Genomic DNA, 18,833 nt, shown 5'->3' on the forward strand with positions numbered 1-18,833 from the left:
TTGTGTACATTCATAAGGTTTCTCTCCAGTGTGGATTCTCTGATGTGTACCAAGACTGCCCCTTTTTGTGAAAGTCTTTTCACACTGTGTACATTTATAAGGTTTCTCTCCAGTGTGGATTCTCTGATGTGCAGCAAGATGGTCCCTACATGTGAAACCCTTTCCACACTGTGTACACTCATAAGGTTTCTCTCCAGTGTGGATTCTCTGATGTGCAGCAAGATGGCTGCTACATGTGAAAGCCTTTCCACACTGTGTACATTCATAAGGTTTCTCTCCAGTGTGGATTCTCTGATGTGCAGCAAGATGGTCCCGACATGTGAAAGCCTTTCCACACTGCATACATTCAAAAGGTTTCTCTCCAGAGTGGATTCTCTGATGTTTAGCAAGATTACCTCTCTGTGTGAAAGCCTTTCCACACTGTGTACATTCGTAAGGTTTATCTCCAGAGTGGATTCTCTGATGTTTAGCAAGATAACCCCTCTGTGTGAAAGCTTTTCCACACTGTGTACATTCATAAGGTTTCTCTCCAGTGTGGATTCTCTGATGCACAATAAGATCACCCCTCCGTGTGAAAGGCTTTCCACACTGTGTACATTCATAAGGTTTCTCTCCAGTGTGGATTCTCTGATGCACAACAAGATCACCCCTCCGGGTGAAAGGCTTTCCACACTGTGTACATTCATAAGCTTTCTCTCCAGTGTGGATTCTCTGATGTGCAGCAAGACTCACCCTGTATAAGAAAGCCTTTCCACACTGTGTACATTCATAAAGGTTCTTGCCAGTGTGGATTATTTGATGTATAACAAGATAACTCCTCCGTGTGAATGCCTTCCCACACTGTGTACATTTGTAAGGTTTCTCTCCAGTGTGGATTCTCTGATGTGCAATAAGATGGCTCCTCCATGTGAAAGCCTTTCCACACTGTGTACATTCATAAGCTTTCTCTCCAGAGTGGATTCTCTGATGTGCAACAAGAAGGCCCCTTCGTGTGAAAGGCTTTCCACACTGTGCACATTCATAAGGTTTCTCTCCAGTGTGGATTCTCTGATGTGCAATAAGATGGTCCCTCCATCTGAAAGCCTTTCCACACTGCATACATTCATAAGGTTTCTCTCCAGAGTGGATTCTCTGATGTGCAATCAGAAGGCCCCTCCGTGTGAAAGGCTTTCCACACTGTGCACATTCATAAGGTTTCTCTCCAGAGTGGATTCTCTGATGTGCAGTAAGAAGGTCCCTCCATGTGAAAGCCTTTCCACACTGCATACATTCATAAGGTTTCTCTCCAGAGTGGATTCTCTGATGTTTAGCAAGATTGCCTCTCTGTGTGAAAGCCTTTCCACACTCTGTACATTCATAAGGTTTCTCTCCAGTGTGGATTCTCTGGTGTCTAACAAGATTACCCCTCACTGTGAAAGCTTTTCCACATTCTTTACATTGATAAGGTCTCTCTCCAGGGTGGATTATTTGATAGGCCCCAAACTCAGAGTTCTGATTGAAAGGTCTCCCACCTATATTACTCACAGAAAGCATTACTACATGTTTACTTTTTCGATGTCTTATGAAGTCTAAACTGGAGCCATAGGCAATTCTCCCTAGGTTATCTTGATACAGGGGCATTTCAGGAGCCTTCTCATGTGACTGATTAAATTCTACTTTTTCAGGAAAGCATTTGGTGTATTCACTATCCGGACAACAGTCATTTCCTGAGGTCAATTTCACATACTGATTTAGGATTGAATATTGGCTGAATTTTTCTGCAACTTCATCAAATTCACAGTCACTCTTGGGATTTTTATTTACCTTGATATTAGAATCACAGATTTCTCTAACAATGAAGTCACAGGGACCCTTATTCATGCCTCTTGGAGGGCCACATACCTCCACAAAAAGGTTCAGCTTTGTAGACATCTTCTCTTCAAAATTAGTCTCTGACTCTGAAGAAAAAAATAATGATATGAACACAAAACAAAAAGGGATATACACACATGGCATATAAGTTCTTTCTCTCTGATGGCAGTCAGTAAATTGATTTCTATTCTATTTCCAAAGGTCAAAAGGACTTTTCAAACTTAAACAAGCAGAACCAAACTTGAGATACATCTTTAGGTCATAAATGTAAGATGGAAAATTTTAGAAATATTTTCCCATACAATGACAATGAAACCTTATAACGGTTCTGTGAAACAGACAAGACCAAGATTCTCATCATACTTCGCAATTCATGTCACAGGTAAAGAATGGAGAAGTGACCTGACAAACTTCCTTGTGAGTAGACTACAACTCAAATCCTGTCCTTAAGCAACCTTTGTTCACAGTACTGAACAATCTTTGTCTATTGCCCTTTCTGTCTTTCCTTTTAAAGTCACTCATTTATTAATTTTATAATTTTCTCAATTTTAAATAATCTTCCAGTTATTTTGTTCCCATCATTTTGGATGCACTATCACATGGTCATTCTTGGTAAATTTTATATGCTAAGCTGAGAAACACCTTCACTCATTTTAACTCTCATGCAGCAATTTTCAAAGTTCAATATACGTTTTCTTTTTTTCTCTACAGATGCAAAGACATTATGCCATTCAGTGCAGACATACTAAATAATCATCTTATTTTACAATCTACCATATACTTGATACTGAGTTCATCATGCATATCTCAGGAAATGAACAGTAAAATTCAGTGTTGGTTTGCCAGCTCCAAAGTTTAGCCCACCCTTCACAACAACAGGTAAAAGTCTTTTGGTTTAACAGCCATTAAACACACACTTTCCTCTCACTCCCCTGGACAGGAGATCTTTGGGCCTTTTTTCTCTAGCAGCCAAAGTGATTCCCCTCACTGAAAACAGGAGATAAAATTTGCTCTTGGAACTGGAAGCCCTGGGCATGAGGATGAATGAAGGGATCAGGAGAGAAAAATAAAAAATCTGTTCCTCTTAATGGAAAGGGGGCATGAAAACAAGGCCTATACAATCGTTTCTGTTGTATTCATTGTTGAGATATTTACAGCAGGGCAGAGATCATGAGACACATTTGCAATCAGAAAATTCCATCTTGATTTATCTCTTGTAATAGAAGGATAGGCACATTCCACAACCTCCATTATCTAGAAATTAAAGGCAGCTGGTAGTAAAAAGGTCAGAACTTGGAGTCAGAAAAAAACATTTAATCCAGCCTGAGAGAGATGCTAAGTTTATGTAAACAAAACCAATTAAATCAAAATTAGAAGGGGAGCAACAAACTGGAAAAATTTTTATAACAAATTTCTCTGACAAAGATCTAATTTCTCAAATACACAAAGAACTAAGTCAAACTGATGAAAAACCAAACCATTCCCAAATTGAAAAATTGTCAAGGGACAGGAATTGGCAATTTTGAGATGAATAAATCACAACCATTAATAATCACATCAAATAATGTTTTCAATCCCTCCCGTATAGAGGAATACAAATCAAAACAATTCTGAGGTACCACCTCACAGGTAGAGGAGTGGCCAATATGATAGCAATAAATGTAGGAGTGGATGTGGCAAAACTGGTACAATAATGCATTGCTGGTAGAGTTGTGAATGGATCCAAGCATTCTGGTAGGCAATTTGGAATTATGTCCTAAGGGCTTTTAAACAATCCATACCCTCTGATCCAGAAAAACCTCTAAATTTGTGTCCTCAAGTGATTAAAAAAAGAAAGGACCTGTTTTTACAAAAATATTATTAGCTGTACTTTTTCTGGAAAATGAGGAGAGGTCTCTCCAAAGTCTGAAAAAATTGTGGCATATGATGGTGATGGAATACTACTGCACTATAAGGAATAATGAATAAATTGATTTCTATAAGAACTCCTAAGATCTACATGAACTGATGGGGACTAAAATAAGCAGAACCTGGAGAACACTGTACACAGAAACAAAATTGCCACTAAAAGGAATATGATGATCCAGGATATTCCAAGGGACTTACGACAAGGAATGCTATCCACCCACATCTAGAAAAATAACTGTGGGAGTAGAAATCCAGAATAAAACATGTGACTTATCAATGGACTATATGGATTTTGGTTTTAAAAGATTACTCTATTACAATGATGAATAATATAGAAATACATTTTGAGTAATAATATAGGCATAACACAGTGCAATTGCTTCTCAACTCCAGGATGGGTGAGGGAAAAGGGGAAAGAGACAATATAAATCATGTAACTTTGGAAAGAAATTTTAAAAGAAAATTTAAATTTAAAAAAATGAAAAATCTGGAAAGATCTACATGAACTGCATAAGTGAAGCAGGAGAACACTATACACAGTAAAAGCAATAAAGTATGATGATCAATTGTGAAAGACTTTGCTCTTCTCTGCAATACAATGAACCAAGAAAATACTGAAGGAATTGTGATGAAAAATGCTATGGACCATCAGAGAAAAACAAATGGGGTCTGTTATAAAGAAATAAAAGGTACTACTCTTAGGGGATATATGGATATTGGTGAGGTAAGCTGTGTCTTTGTATTCCCCTAGGTTGCTGGTGAATGGTGGAACACCAACCGAATCACCCTTGTTAGATGTTATAAATTCCCCTTTCTAAATAACAGTGCCCAGATAGGACCCTAAATGGTCATGTGGATGGGTAACCCTTCAGGTCCCACCTGGGGTTGGATCAGTTATTAATATTGGGCTCTGATTAGCCTTGGGTCACGCTGTTCATCTGACTGCGTTTGCTCCCTCCCCAAGGGTCGTGATATAATGACCACTCAGGAAGGTATTTATTAAATATTTTATCTATGATCATAAATAGGGAAAGGACAATCAAGATAAGAATTGGAGACTGGAAACCCTGTCAAGCTATTATCTATAGGCTATAATCCCTGAGGACTGGAGGGTTATTGATTTATAAAGCTGGAACTATTCTTCACAACCCACTCTGATTCAGCTTGGCCACTGCCAAACCAGAGAGAGTCTGCTCTGCTGGATGCAGCTGTATTGATGATTTCTCTCTCAGCTTCCTATTATCAGTTTATGATGTGTTAGACTTCACAGCCTTCAGGAAGTAACCACCCTTAAAAAAACACCCTCTTCTTCTCAGACCTCCTTCCTCCAGATCACCACCCGGGCCCAGAGATCTAAATAGCTATGATGATTCAGATGCCTAAAGATCTAGGGAGATTCAGACAGAACCAATCACCAACGGTCAGAGACCCACAGATCAATGGTCCACGGCCCCTTCCAGATGGCTGTCAGGGTATTTACACTCTCAGGCCAACCGACTTTTGCTCCTGGCTCACAGCATCTGGGAACATTCCGATGTCTCCAACTGTCTACCTTGTCAATCAAGGTGAGACCAACATTCCCAAGGTTTGAACATAATAGGTCTGAATACAAATAAACGCAGACGGTTCTTCACTTTATTTCATTTGTACCTGTTCTTATTTTAGGGTTTTAGCTTTATAGGAGTCTTCCCTAACAACATGATCAATATGGAAATATGTTTGTATGATCATACATGTATAACCTGGAACAAATTGCTTAGCATCTGTGGGAGGAGAGAAGGCCACAGTTTGGATCTCAAAACTTTGGAAAACATGTTTAAAATGGTAATTACATGCAATTACAGATAAAATAAAACAGCTTATTGATAAAAGCTTACATTTCCAGTACAATATTAAATAATAGTGGTGATAATATTCATCCTCGCTTCAATACTGATCTTAATGGGAAGGCTTCTAACTGATCTTCATTGCATATGATACTTTCTGACGGTTTTAAGAGAGATACTACTTATTATTTTAAGGGATGGTCCTTTTATTACTTTGCTTTCATGGTTTTTTAAGAGGAATACATATTGTATATTGTCTTAGGTCTTTTCTTCATCTATTGATAGAATCGTGTAATTTGTATTAGATTGCGCATTGATATGGTCACTTATGCTGACAGTTTTCCTAATATTAAACCAGCCTTGCATCCCTGATATAAATTCCACCTGTTCATAGAGAATAAACTGTGAGTTAAGATTTTTTCCTCATTATTCATTAAGGAAATTTGGCTAGTTTTCTTTCTGTTTTTCTTCCTCCTGGCTCATGAATCAGCACCCTATTTGCATCACGCTAAAAACTTTGTAGGACTGCTTTTCTTATTTTGCCAAATTGTTTAAATAGTAGTTAGATTAATACTTTATTTGTCCTTTTTTTCTTTGAAAACAAACTCCTAATTTTATTTATTCAAACGTTCTTTTACTTTCAATTTTATTCATTTCTCCTTTGTTTTTTTCAATTTCCAATGTAGTCATTTATTGGATTTTTAATTTGTTCTTTTTTATTGTTTCCCTCTATTGTACTAATTTAAGTATTCATGGATATAAATGTCCCCCCCAAGTACTGCTTTGATTATATCTAACAACTTTTGATATGTTGTCTCCTCATTGTCATTTCTTTTATGACATCATTGATTTTTTTTACATCATTTGTTTGTTGATCCACCCCTTATGATCAATTAGATAATTCAGTTTCCAATTAATTTTAAACTTTAATTCTTACTGACAATACTTTTATTGCATTATGATCTGAAAAGTTTGCACTTATTACTTCTGCTTTTTTGTACTTCATTGTGAAGTTTATATACCCTAGTACATGGTCTTTTGTATATTTTCCATGTGCACCTGAAAAGAAGATATATTCCTTTCCCATTTCATGCCATTTGCTCCAAATATCTATTAAATGTAACTTTTCTAAAATTTCATATACGTCCTTTATTCCTTTCTCATTTATTTTTTGGTGAGAGTTCTGATAAAGGACAGTTGAGAAGCCCTACCAATATAGTTTTATTTGAGATCTCCTCCTTATTCTCCTTTAGTTTGTACTTTAAAAATCTGGAGGTTATATCATTTGGAGCATATATGTTAAGAACTAATATAGTCTCATTATCTAGACTTTTTTATTGTGATTAGATTAAATCTACACTGTCCATCTTTAGATTTAATCGCCAAACATGAGAGCACCTCCAATTCTGGGAAGTCCTTAACCCACGTATGCTAGAGTGGCTGACAAATCAGAATCAACTGACTTCCCCCTAGGCAGTACTATGAAAAGTGTCTATTGTGATTAGACAGGCAAATTAGGGAGGGGGGACAGGAAGTGACACATAAGTGACCCCTTTAAAAGGAGGTCTTCTGCTGGAGAGTCTTCTAGTTTTCCTGGTTCATGGAAGAGTGCTGGCTGGAACACTGAGACCTTGGTGAGACTGTTTTCAATATCTTCCATAGAAGTCCACATGGTGAGTTTAAAGACTGAATCTTCCTGAACTTCTCTTAAGGAACTTCCCTTAATACACTCTGTGATTCATTTACCTCCTGGCCTCTGGCTCTCTGACTCTCAGCTGAGAGTTAATTAGATCTACCTGGATTAATTAGAGGATCATAGTAATTTACCTACTATGTTAGATTCTTATTTCCTTATTTACTCTCTGTTCTCAATTGTAAATAAATTTCCATAAAAATCAATTTTGACTTGAGGTTATTCCTTAATTGGGGATTTTCCCCCTGGTGACCACTTTTTAATATACTGAACCCCAAAAACCCCCTTAACCCTTACATTATCAAGACGTAATTATCAACCTTATCTTTTACTTAGATCTATTTTTATTCTAGCTTTATCTGAGCTTATAAATGCTACTCCTCCTTTTCTTATTAGAGTTGAAGTTCAATAGTTTCTCCTCTATCCCCTTCCCTTTACTCTCTGTACCTCTAACTTCAAGGGGTGAGCATAGGAGGCACTAATAAAGGCTCAATATGGGTCCGGGGTCTTGAAGTTGCCTTTTACTAGTTATCCTAGTTAAAGGATATGGAGCTTTTTTAATCATTGACAAAGGGTTAAAATGCTTTGGCATGGAATGAAGACATTCCCTTAATGGCAGATTCAGAGTTAACATAGGAAATGGTCCTTACCCACAAAGAGTAGATTTTGCACATTTTCCAGCACGACCTCCCTGAACAGTTCTTTCTGAGAAGGGTCCAACAGACACCACTCCTCCTGGGTGAAGTCCACAGCCACATCCTTGAATGTTACTGACCCCTAAACCAGCAAAAGTCACAAGATTTAGAGCTGAGCCTGAAAATTCATCCAATCCAGTCCTCATCAACTAACCTGAAGAAACTCAAGCACACAAGGAACTCACCTCAAACTCTTCATGTAGAAGAGTATCAGAGCCAGTTCTGGAGACCAGTTATTCAGACCCCAATGGAATACTGACAAAGGCATTTTGTGTCTGAAAATGAAAATCATGTTGAAAGAGTAATGCCTGGAGAAGTGTCTGACTCTGAAATGCTTTTCCCTTTGGAATTAGGGAGAGGGTATGTGTTCTCTGAGGGAGGTAGAAGATTCTGTGGAGAAGAGAGAAGGTGATCTGAAATCTCTCCTCCTCATAACTCTCAATCAATCTAGTAAGAACATTTTTTTGAAATTTGTGAGAAGGAAGCAATTACTGAGTATTCTGGAGGAAAAATCTTACCAATCATTAATAAGGAGAAAACAATGAAAAAGGAATTGTCTACTTATTTCCAAAAGTCTGAAAGGCTCTTATCTAGCTGAAAGTATAAAGAGGGCACCAGAGTGATATGGGATCAGACTGATTCTAGCTAACTGAAGAGCAGGTTTTTGTTGTTATTGTAAGAGTTTGGCTAAACACTGGACATGATGTGCCAAAACATTCTGTTTTTGCTTCATGATGAATGTCATTTCTTACTAGAAAATATTCAGTCATTTTATATTTAGTTAGAGAACAGTAAATGTGAAGAGGAAAGGAGGTGGTGATCATCTTTTTAAAAGATAACATTTGATTAAGTGGGGTTTGGGAGGGAGCTCATTCATAAGAAAGATATTGACTAGAATGACTAAAATTCTCAAAAGACAGATTTTCTTCATTTTTAATTAATTTATTAATCAACTACTCATTTAATGTGGTCAGTTGAACCTCTTTACAAGAAAAAAGAAAAGAGGTAATTCCTCTAGCACCAGTGTCTTCTCTTTATCTCCTTCTCTCTTACTATCTATCTATCTATCTATCTATCTATCTATCTATCTATCTATCTATCTATCTAGACACATAAACTGGTGCCTGGATACACAAGCACCTTAAGTCACAAGCAATTTGAGATACCAGCCATCACAATACGGATTTTTTACTTTAACTCATGAGTGGATATTTGAATCACAAGCTTCCCCCTGTGGGAGGAGCCCAAGGTGGATGAGGTAATCAGTAAAAGGGAGATTAAGGAAAGGTTGAGGATTTGGGAAAAAATTAAACAGTTTATTGAAAAGACACACCCAGAAAAAGTTGCAACAGGTCCTGCATTGGAGCTGTGTAATGACACTTGTTTCACATATTATTGAAATGTTCTGAAAGGGAGGAAGAAACAAATGTAAAGGTTAAATTAAGGTGTTCGACAAAGTGAGGGAAACATTTTAACAGAAACTATGTTTAATTTAAGAAAGAAATAGAGATAGAAAAAATTAATAATCATTAATCTTATACTCTATAAATATAACTAAAACATCTAATATTACCATTAACTGTCTTCTGAGGACAGTTTCTTCTGCCTGGCATGCCAGGCTTATCTAACCTATTCTATCTCTTAAATTATTCACTAACTATGTAACTCCCTAAAATAATAGATAGACAACACTCACTCCTTCAATCAGTTTTCTTCAGCAGCCCAACTGTCAGCAGCCCCTTGTCTCAGAGACAGATCTCCTATTCTCTCAAGATCCCAGAGGAAAAGTACCTCCTACTGTCAGCCACTGCTTCCTTGATCTCCTCACTGACCAACTGTCCCCCCCTAACTTCCTGTCAGAGGGCAGCTACTTCCTCTCCTCAGGACTGGTCTCCCTAGTAATGGAATGTTCAGCTGACTTGTGTCAGTTCTGATCTACTTGGAAACCTGCTCTCAAGGCTCTGAAGAGACAGAGGGAGAGATTAAGACAGTGATGGGCAACCTTTTGAGCTTGGTGAGTCAAAATTCACCCAAAAACCGAGCATAATTTGGGTGGTGTGTCACTTGGAGAAAAAACACCATAATTTCATGAAATTTACAGCTAAATAACATATTTCTCTGTATGCAGCCACATGCAGCCCAGTGTCATCAAAAAATAGGTTTCCTGGGAAACAACAAATTGGGAAAAAATCTTTATAACAAAAAACTCTGACAGGGGTCTAATTACTCAAATATACTAGGAGTTAAAGCAATTGTATAAAAAAATCAAGCCATTCCCCAATTGATAAATGGGCAAGAGACATGAATAGGCAATTTTCAGGTAAAGAAATCAAAAGTATCAATAAGCACATGAGAAAGTGTTCCAAATCTCTAATAATTAGAGAAATGCAAATCAAAACAACTCTGAGGTATCACCTCACACCTAGCAGAGTGGCTAAAATGAAAGAAGGGGAGAGTAATGAATGTTGGAGGGGATGTGGCAAAATTGGGACATTAATGCATTGCTGGTGGAGCTGTGAACTGATCCAGCCATTCTGGCTGGCAATTTGGAATCATGCTCAAAGGGCTATAAAAGAATGCCTGCCCTTTGATCCAGCCATTCCATTGTTCGGTTTGTACCCCAAAGAGATCACAGATAAACAGACTTGTACGAAAATATTTATAGCTGCGCTTTTTGTGGTGGCAACAAATTGGAAAAGGAGGGTATGTCCCTTCAATTGGGGAATGGCTGAACAAACTGTGGTATATGCGGGTGATGGAATACTATTGTGCTAAAAGGAATAATAAACTGGAGGAGTTCCAGGCGAACTGGAGAGACCTCCAGGAACAGATGCAGAGCCAGAAGAACATTGTACACAGAGACTGATAATACTATGGTAGAATTGAATGTAATAGACCTCTGTACCAGCAGCAATACAATGACCCAGGACAATTCTGAGGGATTTATGGTAAAGAACGCTACCCACATTCAGAGGAAGGACTGCAGGAGAGGAAACACATAAGAAAAACAACTGCTTGAACCCATGGGTTGGGGTGGACATGATTGAGGGTGTGGACTCAAAATTACCACACCAATGCAACTATCAACAATTTGGAAACTGGTCTTGATCAAGGACACATGACAAAACTAGTGGAAATGTGCATCAGCCATGGGTGGGGGGAGTGCGGGGGGCGAAGGGGAAAGGAGGAGCATGAATCATGTAACCATGTTAAAAATGAATATTAATAAATGTTTAAAAAAAAACTCTTAAAATGAAAAAAAAAATAGGTTTCCTATCAGGGGATTAAGAAAATCCCTTTAACACAAACTTCCATGGAAAGGTTTTTGTTGAAATGGCCTGTAAGTGAAATTGAGGAAAGTGTGGCAAAACAGACAAAATTCAATGAAGAAAATGATGATAAGTAAAAAAATAGCAACGAAGTTTAGCAATGGTTACACATCACAAGTAATGTGTAAGGTCAGTTTTGCATTTAAATGTAGCATTAAGCGTGTAGAGAGTAAGTTATGTTAAGCGATAGCACACGAAATGAAAACCTTTTCCTCCAGCATCTTTGCCAAACTTAGAAGGTAAATAACATTCCATAAAGAAGTTTATTTCTTTACATTCTTTCTTACTATCTATAAAGTATATACATTTATTTGATATGCATAAAGTACATTTTTGACTTAAAAACATATAAAACAAAAATTTTGGGTGGTTTTTGTGGCCAGAACAGATTAATTCTCTGATTCACAAACAACCACTAGGAGGGGGACTTAGGAGACCTCAACTCCTCCCTCATTACATCTTCACAAGAAAAGCAGGTTTTTGTCCATACAAGGAATGTGTCAGTCCAAGCTTTCCCCAGCCTTGTGGCTGGCCCAGCACATGCTCAAAATGGGTGCAAGTTCACCAGGGCTTGCCAGTCCTACCCTTAACCCAATTATCAGAACAATAAAAGGGAGGCTCTGCCTTAGTTTCACAACCTCCTGGGAAGGGCACAGCAAGTCTGGAGTTTCCACCTTGGCCAGCTAAAGGGAAATTTATTCCACAAAAATATCACAATTCAACATTAATTTTCAAAGAATTTATTTATGAAAAACAAGGATCTAAGCCAAGCCCTGTAACTATGCAAACCTGGGGAACACGGCTCAGGAGAAGACGGTAAGAGGCAGACTGAGGAATAACTGGCTGGCGGCCCATAGCTCGCAGCACCCAGGAAATGGCCGGCTGACACCACTCAGACCAGAGCTGGGCTGTGCGCAGGCGCGAAGAGCCAGCAGGACCCTCACAGCCAGGTCAGGGGCTGCCCCCATAGATGCTGGCGTGGAGCTCTAGGCCGCTCCTCTCTCCAACACCCCCCCTCACCTAAGCCAAGGCTGGGCCACGGGATGCCAGTCTTACCCCAAGCCGGGCAGTGGGCAGAGCAGGGGCAGGAATAGCCACAACGGGACAAACAGAGAGACTGACCTGCTCTGTTCTCTGTTCTAGAACTAAAAAGGTTTTGAAAAAGGGAGAGGGGGCAGCTGGATGGCTCAGTGGGTTGAGAGCCAGGCCTAGAGATAGGAGGTCCTAGTTTCAAATCCAGCCTCAGACACTTCCCAGCTGTGTGACCCTGGGCAAGTCACTTGACCCCCATTGCCTACCCTCATCACTCTTCTGCCTAGTGTAAGGATGGAGGAATGGGACAAAAAGAGCCAGAAGAAGGCCATTGGTGACAGTTACTGACAGTTGGGACAAGAGGAATTCTGGGTAATGCTCCAGAAGAGGAAGGAGGGGAAGGACTTAGGCCAAGGACTGAGAGAGGGAGGAGGAAAACATTCCAGCTCTAATCCAGTCCTGAGGGCTTCTTAAGGATCTTTCTTTGGGACATTGAAACCCTGATTCTCTGCTTAAAGGCATCCCATCGCATCTCACCAGCAAAACTTCAATCATCAAGTCAGCTAAGTTTTGGGACTCCATTTTGGGAGCCATCTCTTGGGCTCCTTCCCCCATTACCCAACCTTGCTGAGAGACCCTTTCTGGTCTGACTTGCAATTATAGAAAAGGATAGAAATAGAAGGAGAAGGGAAAAGAGGGGAGACGCTTAGGAGTGGGAACCCCAAAAGTTCACACCCGAGTGATGGACCCCATAGAAATAGAGAAGAGGGCACTCCAAATCCTTCTGCCTTCACCCCTTTCCCCAATCCCTGAATTGTGATTAATAAAAGCCATTCATTAGTCAGACAGCATTCCAGAGTTCCCGAGACACGAGAGGGAGGGCAATCACAGCTTGGTCTAGCTGCCTCCATCTTGGAGCCAGACCACCCGCTGTAAAGTTGGCTGATCTCCGGGGAGGCTTACAGGAACCCCTCCCTCATTTAGAACCAGATTGGGGTCCCCCAAACCTCCTCTTATAGGAAAGCCTCACCCCTAATTCCTGTGGGGCAGCACAACCATCCAGGTCACCCAGTTCTGGGGTGACACCCCCTCAAAGTCTCAGGACTGCATATTTCACCAGGAGGGGAGAGCTGGAAGAGAGTCTCACATCATAGACTCTCTCTCTTCGCCTCCATCCCTAACATTTGGGTGCTGGCTCTATTCTTAAACTTGGAGCCAATATACAGTATTGACTCTAAGATGAAAGGTAAAGGTTTAAAAATATAAATAAAAAAATAAAAAGGGAGGATTCTTCTCCAACTTCTAGTGGTTGCTGTCCGCTCAAGCTAAATTAAAATTCAGGTACTGACTCTGCAGACAGGATTAAAATCTACGTGAATAAGAGAGGACAGACAGATAGGGATGGAAATCTTTTCTCAAACTAGCCAGTGGGCACTCAGGGCTCTCTCAGCCTCTCTCCTGTCACTGCTGTGTCAGAGAGAATTAAAAAAAAAAAACAAAAAAAACCAACACTTCCAGGAAGCCCTTCTTTAACCCCCTCCTTTAGACCCAGGTCAGTTGCCTTTCCTTTCCTGGTCACTGTGCCCAGCTCCCTTCTCCCAGGACCTCCCCCAGCATGTGATTTCTGGGGGAGGGGCTTCCTTTTAAACAGGAAAAAGAGGAAAAAATGTAAGATGTTTTGTAAAAATGTTTTGTACAAACAAAAGCAATGCAAGCAAAATTAGGAAGAAAGCAGCAAATGGGGAAAAAATTTTTAGAACGAAACTCTCTGACAAAGGTCTAATTTCACAAATATATGAGGTAAGAAGTCAACTGTATAAGAAATCAAGCCATTCCCCAATAAACAAATGGGCAACTGACATGAATAGGCAGTTTTCAGATAAAGAAATCAAAATGATCAATAATCACTTCAAAAATGATAAATTTCTCCTAATGAGAGAAATGCAAATCAAAACAATTCTGAGGTACCATCTCACACCCAGCAGATTGGCCAATATGACAGTAAAGGAAAATAATAAATGTTGGAGGGGATGTGGTAAAATTGGGACAGAAATACATTGTTGCTAGAGTTGTGAATTGATCCAACCATTCTAAAAGGCAATGTGGAATTATGCCCAGAGAGCACAAAAAGACTGAATGCCCTTTGCTCCAGCAATAACAATATTGGGTTTGTATCCCAAAAAGGTAATAACGAAAAATACTTGTACAAAAATATTTATTGCTGTGCTTTTTGTGGTGGCAAAAAACTGGAAAACAAGGGAGTGTCCCTCAATTAGGGAATGGATGAACTAATTTTGTTATATGATGGTGATAGAATACTATTGTGCAGTAAAGATTGATGATCTGGAGGCTTTGCATATGATATGAGAGAACCTCATTGAACTGTGAAATGTTCAGAGTGAAATGAGCAGAACCAGAAGAACACTGTACAAAAAAGTAAACCAGATAGATGACTTGTAGCTTGCAGCCTTAATTTACCACAACTGAAGTGGGATTTTGAGCTTGGAAATATAAACCAAAACTTTCTGCATTTCCTCCAGAATCTGGGATAAAGAAATTCATCTGTAAAGTATTGTTATTCAAGTAGTTATAGATGCCATACTAATGTGGGCTTTATGAAAGGATATTTTTTTTAGCAGAAACGTCACATGCCAACTCTGCAAACAACTTAGGGATCAAAAATTCCTAAATAGTTCAATTCCTGTCAGAGGAAGATTTCTGAGGATAAAATCTGTTAGCTAACTGTTAATGTTTAATATCAGTTTCTGTTGTGCTAATTTTCTCTCTGTGTCTCTGGTGTTCCAGTTTTTTTTTGCCCCAGTCCTGGGTTCTAAGATGCTCCCCCTTGTGACCTGTCTGTCAGTCTGGGGAAATGGTCTCTGGTCTCCAAGCCTTCAGGACCCTGGCAGTTGATGCAGAGGCGCCTGAAGACCCTGTGCCCACAGCTCCCCTCTCAGAGACTCTACGCCCCTTTTCAGCTTGAAGAAACTACCGAAGATTGAAACCATCGGCCCTCTTCCCTTAGACTTTTGGAGGAGGGGAGGGGGACAGCATGAGACCTTGTGGGACGTTGTACCCCAGAGACAGCATAAAACATTGTATCCCCTTGGTGAAAAAGTTTCAGGCAAACTAGAGGCTGGAAAATCCCTTTTGCTTCCACTATGTACCCTTCCCCTTATTCTTAAGCAGCAGCTTTTGTAAAGGAATGAATTAACACCGTTCAGCTTATGGCCCTGTGATAACGCCCACCCTTAATACAATGTGTGTTGACACTAATCTTTAAGGGACCACCGGAGGATGATTCCTTAAGATCAAAAGGGAAAGTAGGGAATGTTGGACTTATTCTTTGGCCCTGAGGAAGATTCCTCAGTAAGCAAAACAAAAAAGGGAGGAATGTTATAGCAAAAAGCTTATAGAAATATTATAGCTTATAAGAATAGAAATATTATAGCTTATAAGAATATTATGGCCAAAAAGCTAAACTTGGCAATTAAGCAGGGAGTTTTGGATAACGTTATGCCCAAGCGGGTCAGTTATCTCTCTGACTCAAGGTTCCAGGGACCCAACTCCTGGCTGACAGCCCAGGGACACAACTCCTAAGCAGAACAACCTTGAAGATTAAGTCCTGCGGCACCTGGAAGCATCCCCTACTCCCTCTATCTAACTATTAGCTCACCCTAAGACAAAGGCACCTACATCCTAGAAACATATATATTCCCTCTTCTGAATGCATGCTTCCGGACTCTCTTTGATGGGTTTCCCCAGTGCGTACTGGCAATAAAGCTTTCTCCTGCTTTGATTGCCCCCCCAAAAAAAAAAAGTAAACCACTGTGGAAAAATCCAATGTAATGGACTTTACTACTAGTAGCAATACAACAATCCAGGACACTTGTGAAGAATTTATGTAAAAGAATGCTATCCACCCTCAGAGAAAGAACTATGGGAGTAGAAATGAAAAGCAAAATACATGATATCACTTATCATGTGTGTGTGTGTATATATATATATGTATATATGTATGTATGTGATTTGGGGTTTAGGTCTGAAAAAAAATTGCTCAATAGCAAAAATGAATAATACAGAAATACGCATAAAGTGACATTTGTACAACTCAATAGAATTGTTTGTCTGGGAGGGGGAAGGAAAGAGGGAAGGGAAAGAAAATGAATCATGTAAATATGGAAAAAGGTTTTTTAATTAATTTATTTTTTTAAGGAGATCACTCTATTACAAATAGGAATAATATAGAAAATAGGATCTGATCAATAATATACATACAACCCTGTGGAATTGTTTGTCTTCTCTAGGAGAAGGGAGGAAGAGGGGAGGGAGAGAACATGAATCATATAACCATGGAAAAATATTCTAAATAAATTTTTTTTTAAGTTAAAAAATAAAGGAACCAAAATGAAAAACATTGAGAAAGCAACAGGATAGATTATCCTGTCAGGTTCAAGGTAAATTATTTTAATAAGAAAAGGAAAGAAAAAATTTCCATATGTTAAATGCACTCTAAGTGTCTGATAGTGTAATATTTGAAAAGCAGACCTTTTAGCCCTCCCCTGGATTTCTCATCCTTTCTCTTCTACTAAAAACACACCTTTTCCTGTCTGTGCCCTCACCTGATCTCATCCCAAACTTCTTCCAAAGCCTCCCTGGCAGGCCTGACTGACCTGTCCAAACACCAGAACCTGGAGGTCAGAAGCAGAGACTGTCCCTGAGCCCTCCCTGGAATGGTGGGACACAGGGCCATCCCCATCTAATGGAGGGTGTCACCCTGGAGGGTGCATGAATAAATGACTGCACTTGGGTCTCTCTGGAACCTGGGCTGGCTCACCAGGGAGAGGCTACAGAGGTCCCAGAAAACCCCAGGACAGAGTTGGGGACTGTGGGTGACCTTTGAGCTCACACTGACAGCAAGCAGTGATGGCACCCCTGGAGGCTTGGGAAAGACAGAGGTGAGCTTGGCCAGGGCAGGGAATGGACTCACTCACCTGGGATGGGGGCCTCTGGGTCCTTGGGGTCATTCCTCCTGGCTCCAGGGTCTCTGCTTGGGCCAGACTGTGGTCCTTCAGGGGGTGGGAGCCCCAAGGTGGGGAGACTTCCTCTGTGTACACCTGTGGGGAATTAGAGAGGGGGAGGGCTCAGAGGGGCTCCCAGGGCCCTTCCCCTGGCCTCAGGGAGACTCTCCCCACAGGAGGGCACAGGGAGCCTCAGGCTTAGAAAGGACCTTAGACTGGACAAGAAGCCGCCCCACTCTCTTGGCTGCTCTCTTTGGCTCCATTCTATTCAGAAACTGCACTGAGTATTCAGGGTAGATTGAGGGAGACTCCTAGGAGAGGTTGCTGGGTAATGGGGGGGCATCACGGCGGAGGTTGGGGACAAACGTGTTGGCATTAGTTCTGTGCCAGAGATCAGAGCTCCTTCCATGGCCTGTGGGCACGGGCATCCCCTCGCACTCCTAGCAGGCTCAGGTTGGCTGCTTCTCCCCCTGGGACCTTTGGGGAAGGGCCCGGACCAGCCCCGCCCCCATCCTGTGACTGCACCCTCTCCTCCAGCAGCCTGCTGGCTCCCCAGAGGGGAAAGAGGGGGAGGTTGTGGGGGCGGGGATCTATTCGCTCCTCTGTGGGAGGGCAAAGCCCCGCCTGCAACTCTAGACAGAGGCGCCCCCGCCAGACAACAGCACTTCCGTATTTGTCCCTTTTCTGTGGTCATTTAAGGCAACGAACAGACAGAGACACAAGAGACATACAGACACAGAGACACACACAGGGACATCCCCTCCCCCAACCACACACACTCACACCGCCCCCCGCCCCTGTCCAGTCTCTCTGGTAGCCCACGCAACAGAGCTTCTTCCTTCCCCCAACCCTCACCCCGTCTCCCAGGCTCAGTTACCCGCAACTGGTCCCCCCGGATCTTCTCACTGCACATGACTTGGGCAGCAGAAACTCTCCCCTGCAGAAGCCCCGGCTGCAACTTTTGCATGGAATACCCTCCCCTCTCAAGGAAGAAAGTCCCAAAATGGACCAGCATAAAGCACTCACAGAGACCGCCCTCTAGAGATTCCCAACATGCTCCGGGACTGCACAGGGGGAGGTGACAAGACTTGCAAGAAGCCAGGACCCACGCATTCTGGGAAATGTAGTCTTCCACAATGGGAGTGCCACGACTTGGAGGACGTCATGCCAGAGGCATTCTGGGAAATGGAGTCTTACTTCCTTCGTTTGGAGCCCTGGAGGAGGGGCCACACACCTAGTGTTCCCCATTCCCCCTGGCTGCAGCCTGGAACTTTTAGTTTCCTTTCTGGTAGTTTTAGCTTTGATCCTCCTCGACCTCCTTCCTGTGATATAGGAGGCGGCCATGGAAAGAAACACGGAAGCATTTCGGAGGAGAGCTCAGATCTTGGGTGAGAAGGGACCCAAGAAGTCCCTGAGCCCGACCTCCTCATCTCAGAGAGGACCAAACTGAGGGGGACAGGCTGGTCCTTGTCCTGAAT

The 18,833-nt window shown here is 41.1% G+C and overlaps 1 protein-coding gene across 1 annotated transcript; it reads right to left on the bottom strand.

The window, feature by feature from the left end:
• Window positions 1-1,547: 1,547 nt before the first annotated feature.
• Window positions 1,548-18,322, bottom strand: LOC123254309 (zinc finger protein 778-like; the record flags this gene model as incomplete). The annotated part of the gene is made up of 4 exons (XM_044683350.1): window positions 18,233-18,322; window positions 17,329-17,451; window positions 7,929-8,055; window positions 1,548-1,937 (listed from the first exon to the last, which is right to left on the bottom strand). Coding segments are annotated over exons 1-4 (730 nt in total), but the record flags the coding sequence as incomplete, so codon positions are not given.
• Between the last annotated feature and the right edge of the window lie 511 nt (window positions 18,323-18,833).

Source organism: Gracilinanus agilis, unplaced genomic scaffold, assembly GCF_016433145.1.
Source record: "Gracilinanus agilis isolate LMUSP501 unplaced genomic scaffold, AgileGrace unplaced_scaffold196, whole genome shotgun sequence".
NCBI classification, from domain to species: domain Eukaryota; kingdom Metazoa; phylum Chordata; class Mammalia; order Didelphimorphia; family Didelphidae; genus Gracilinanus; species Gracilinanus agilis.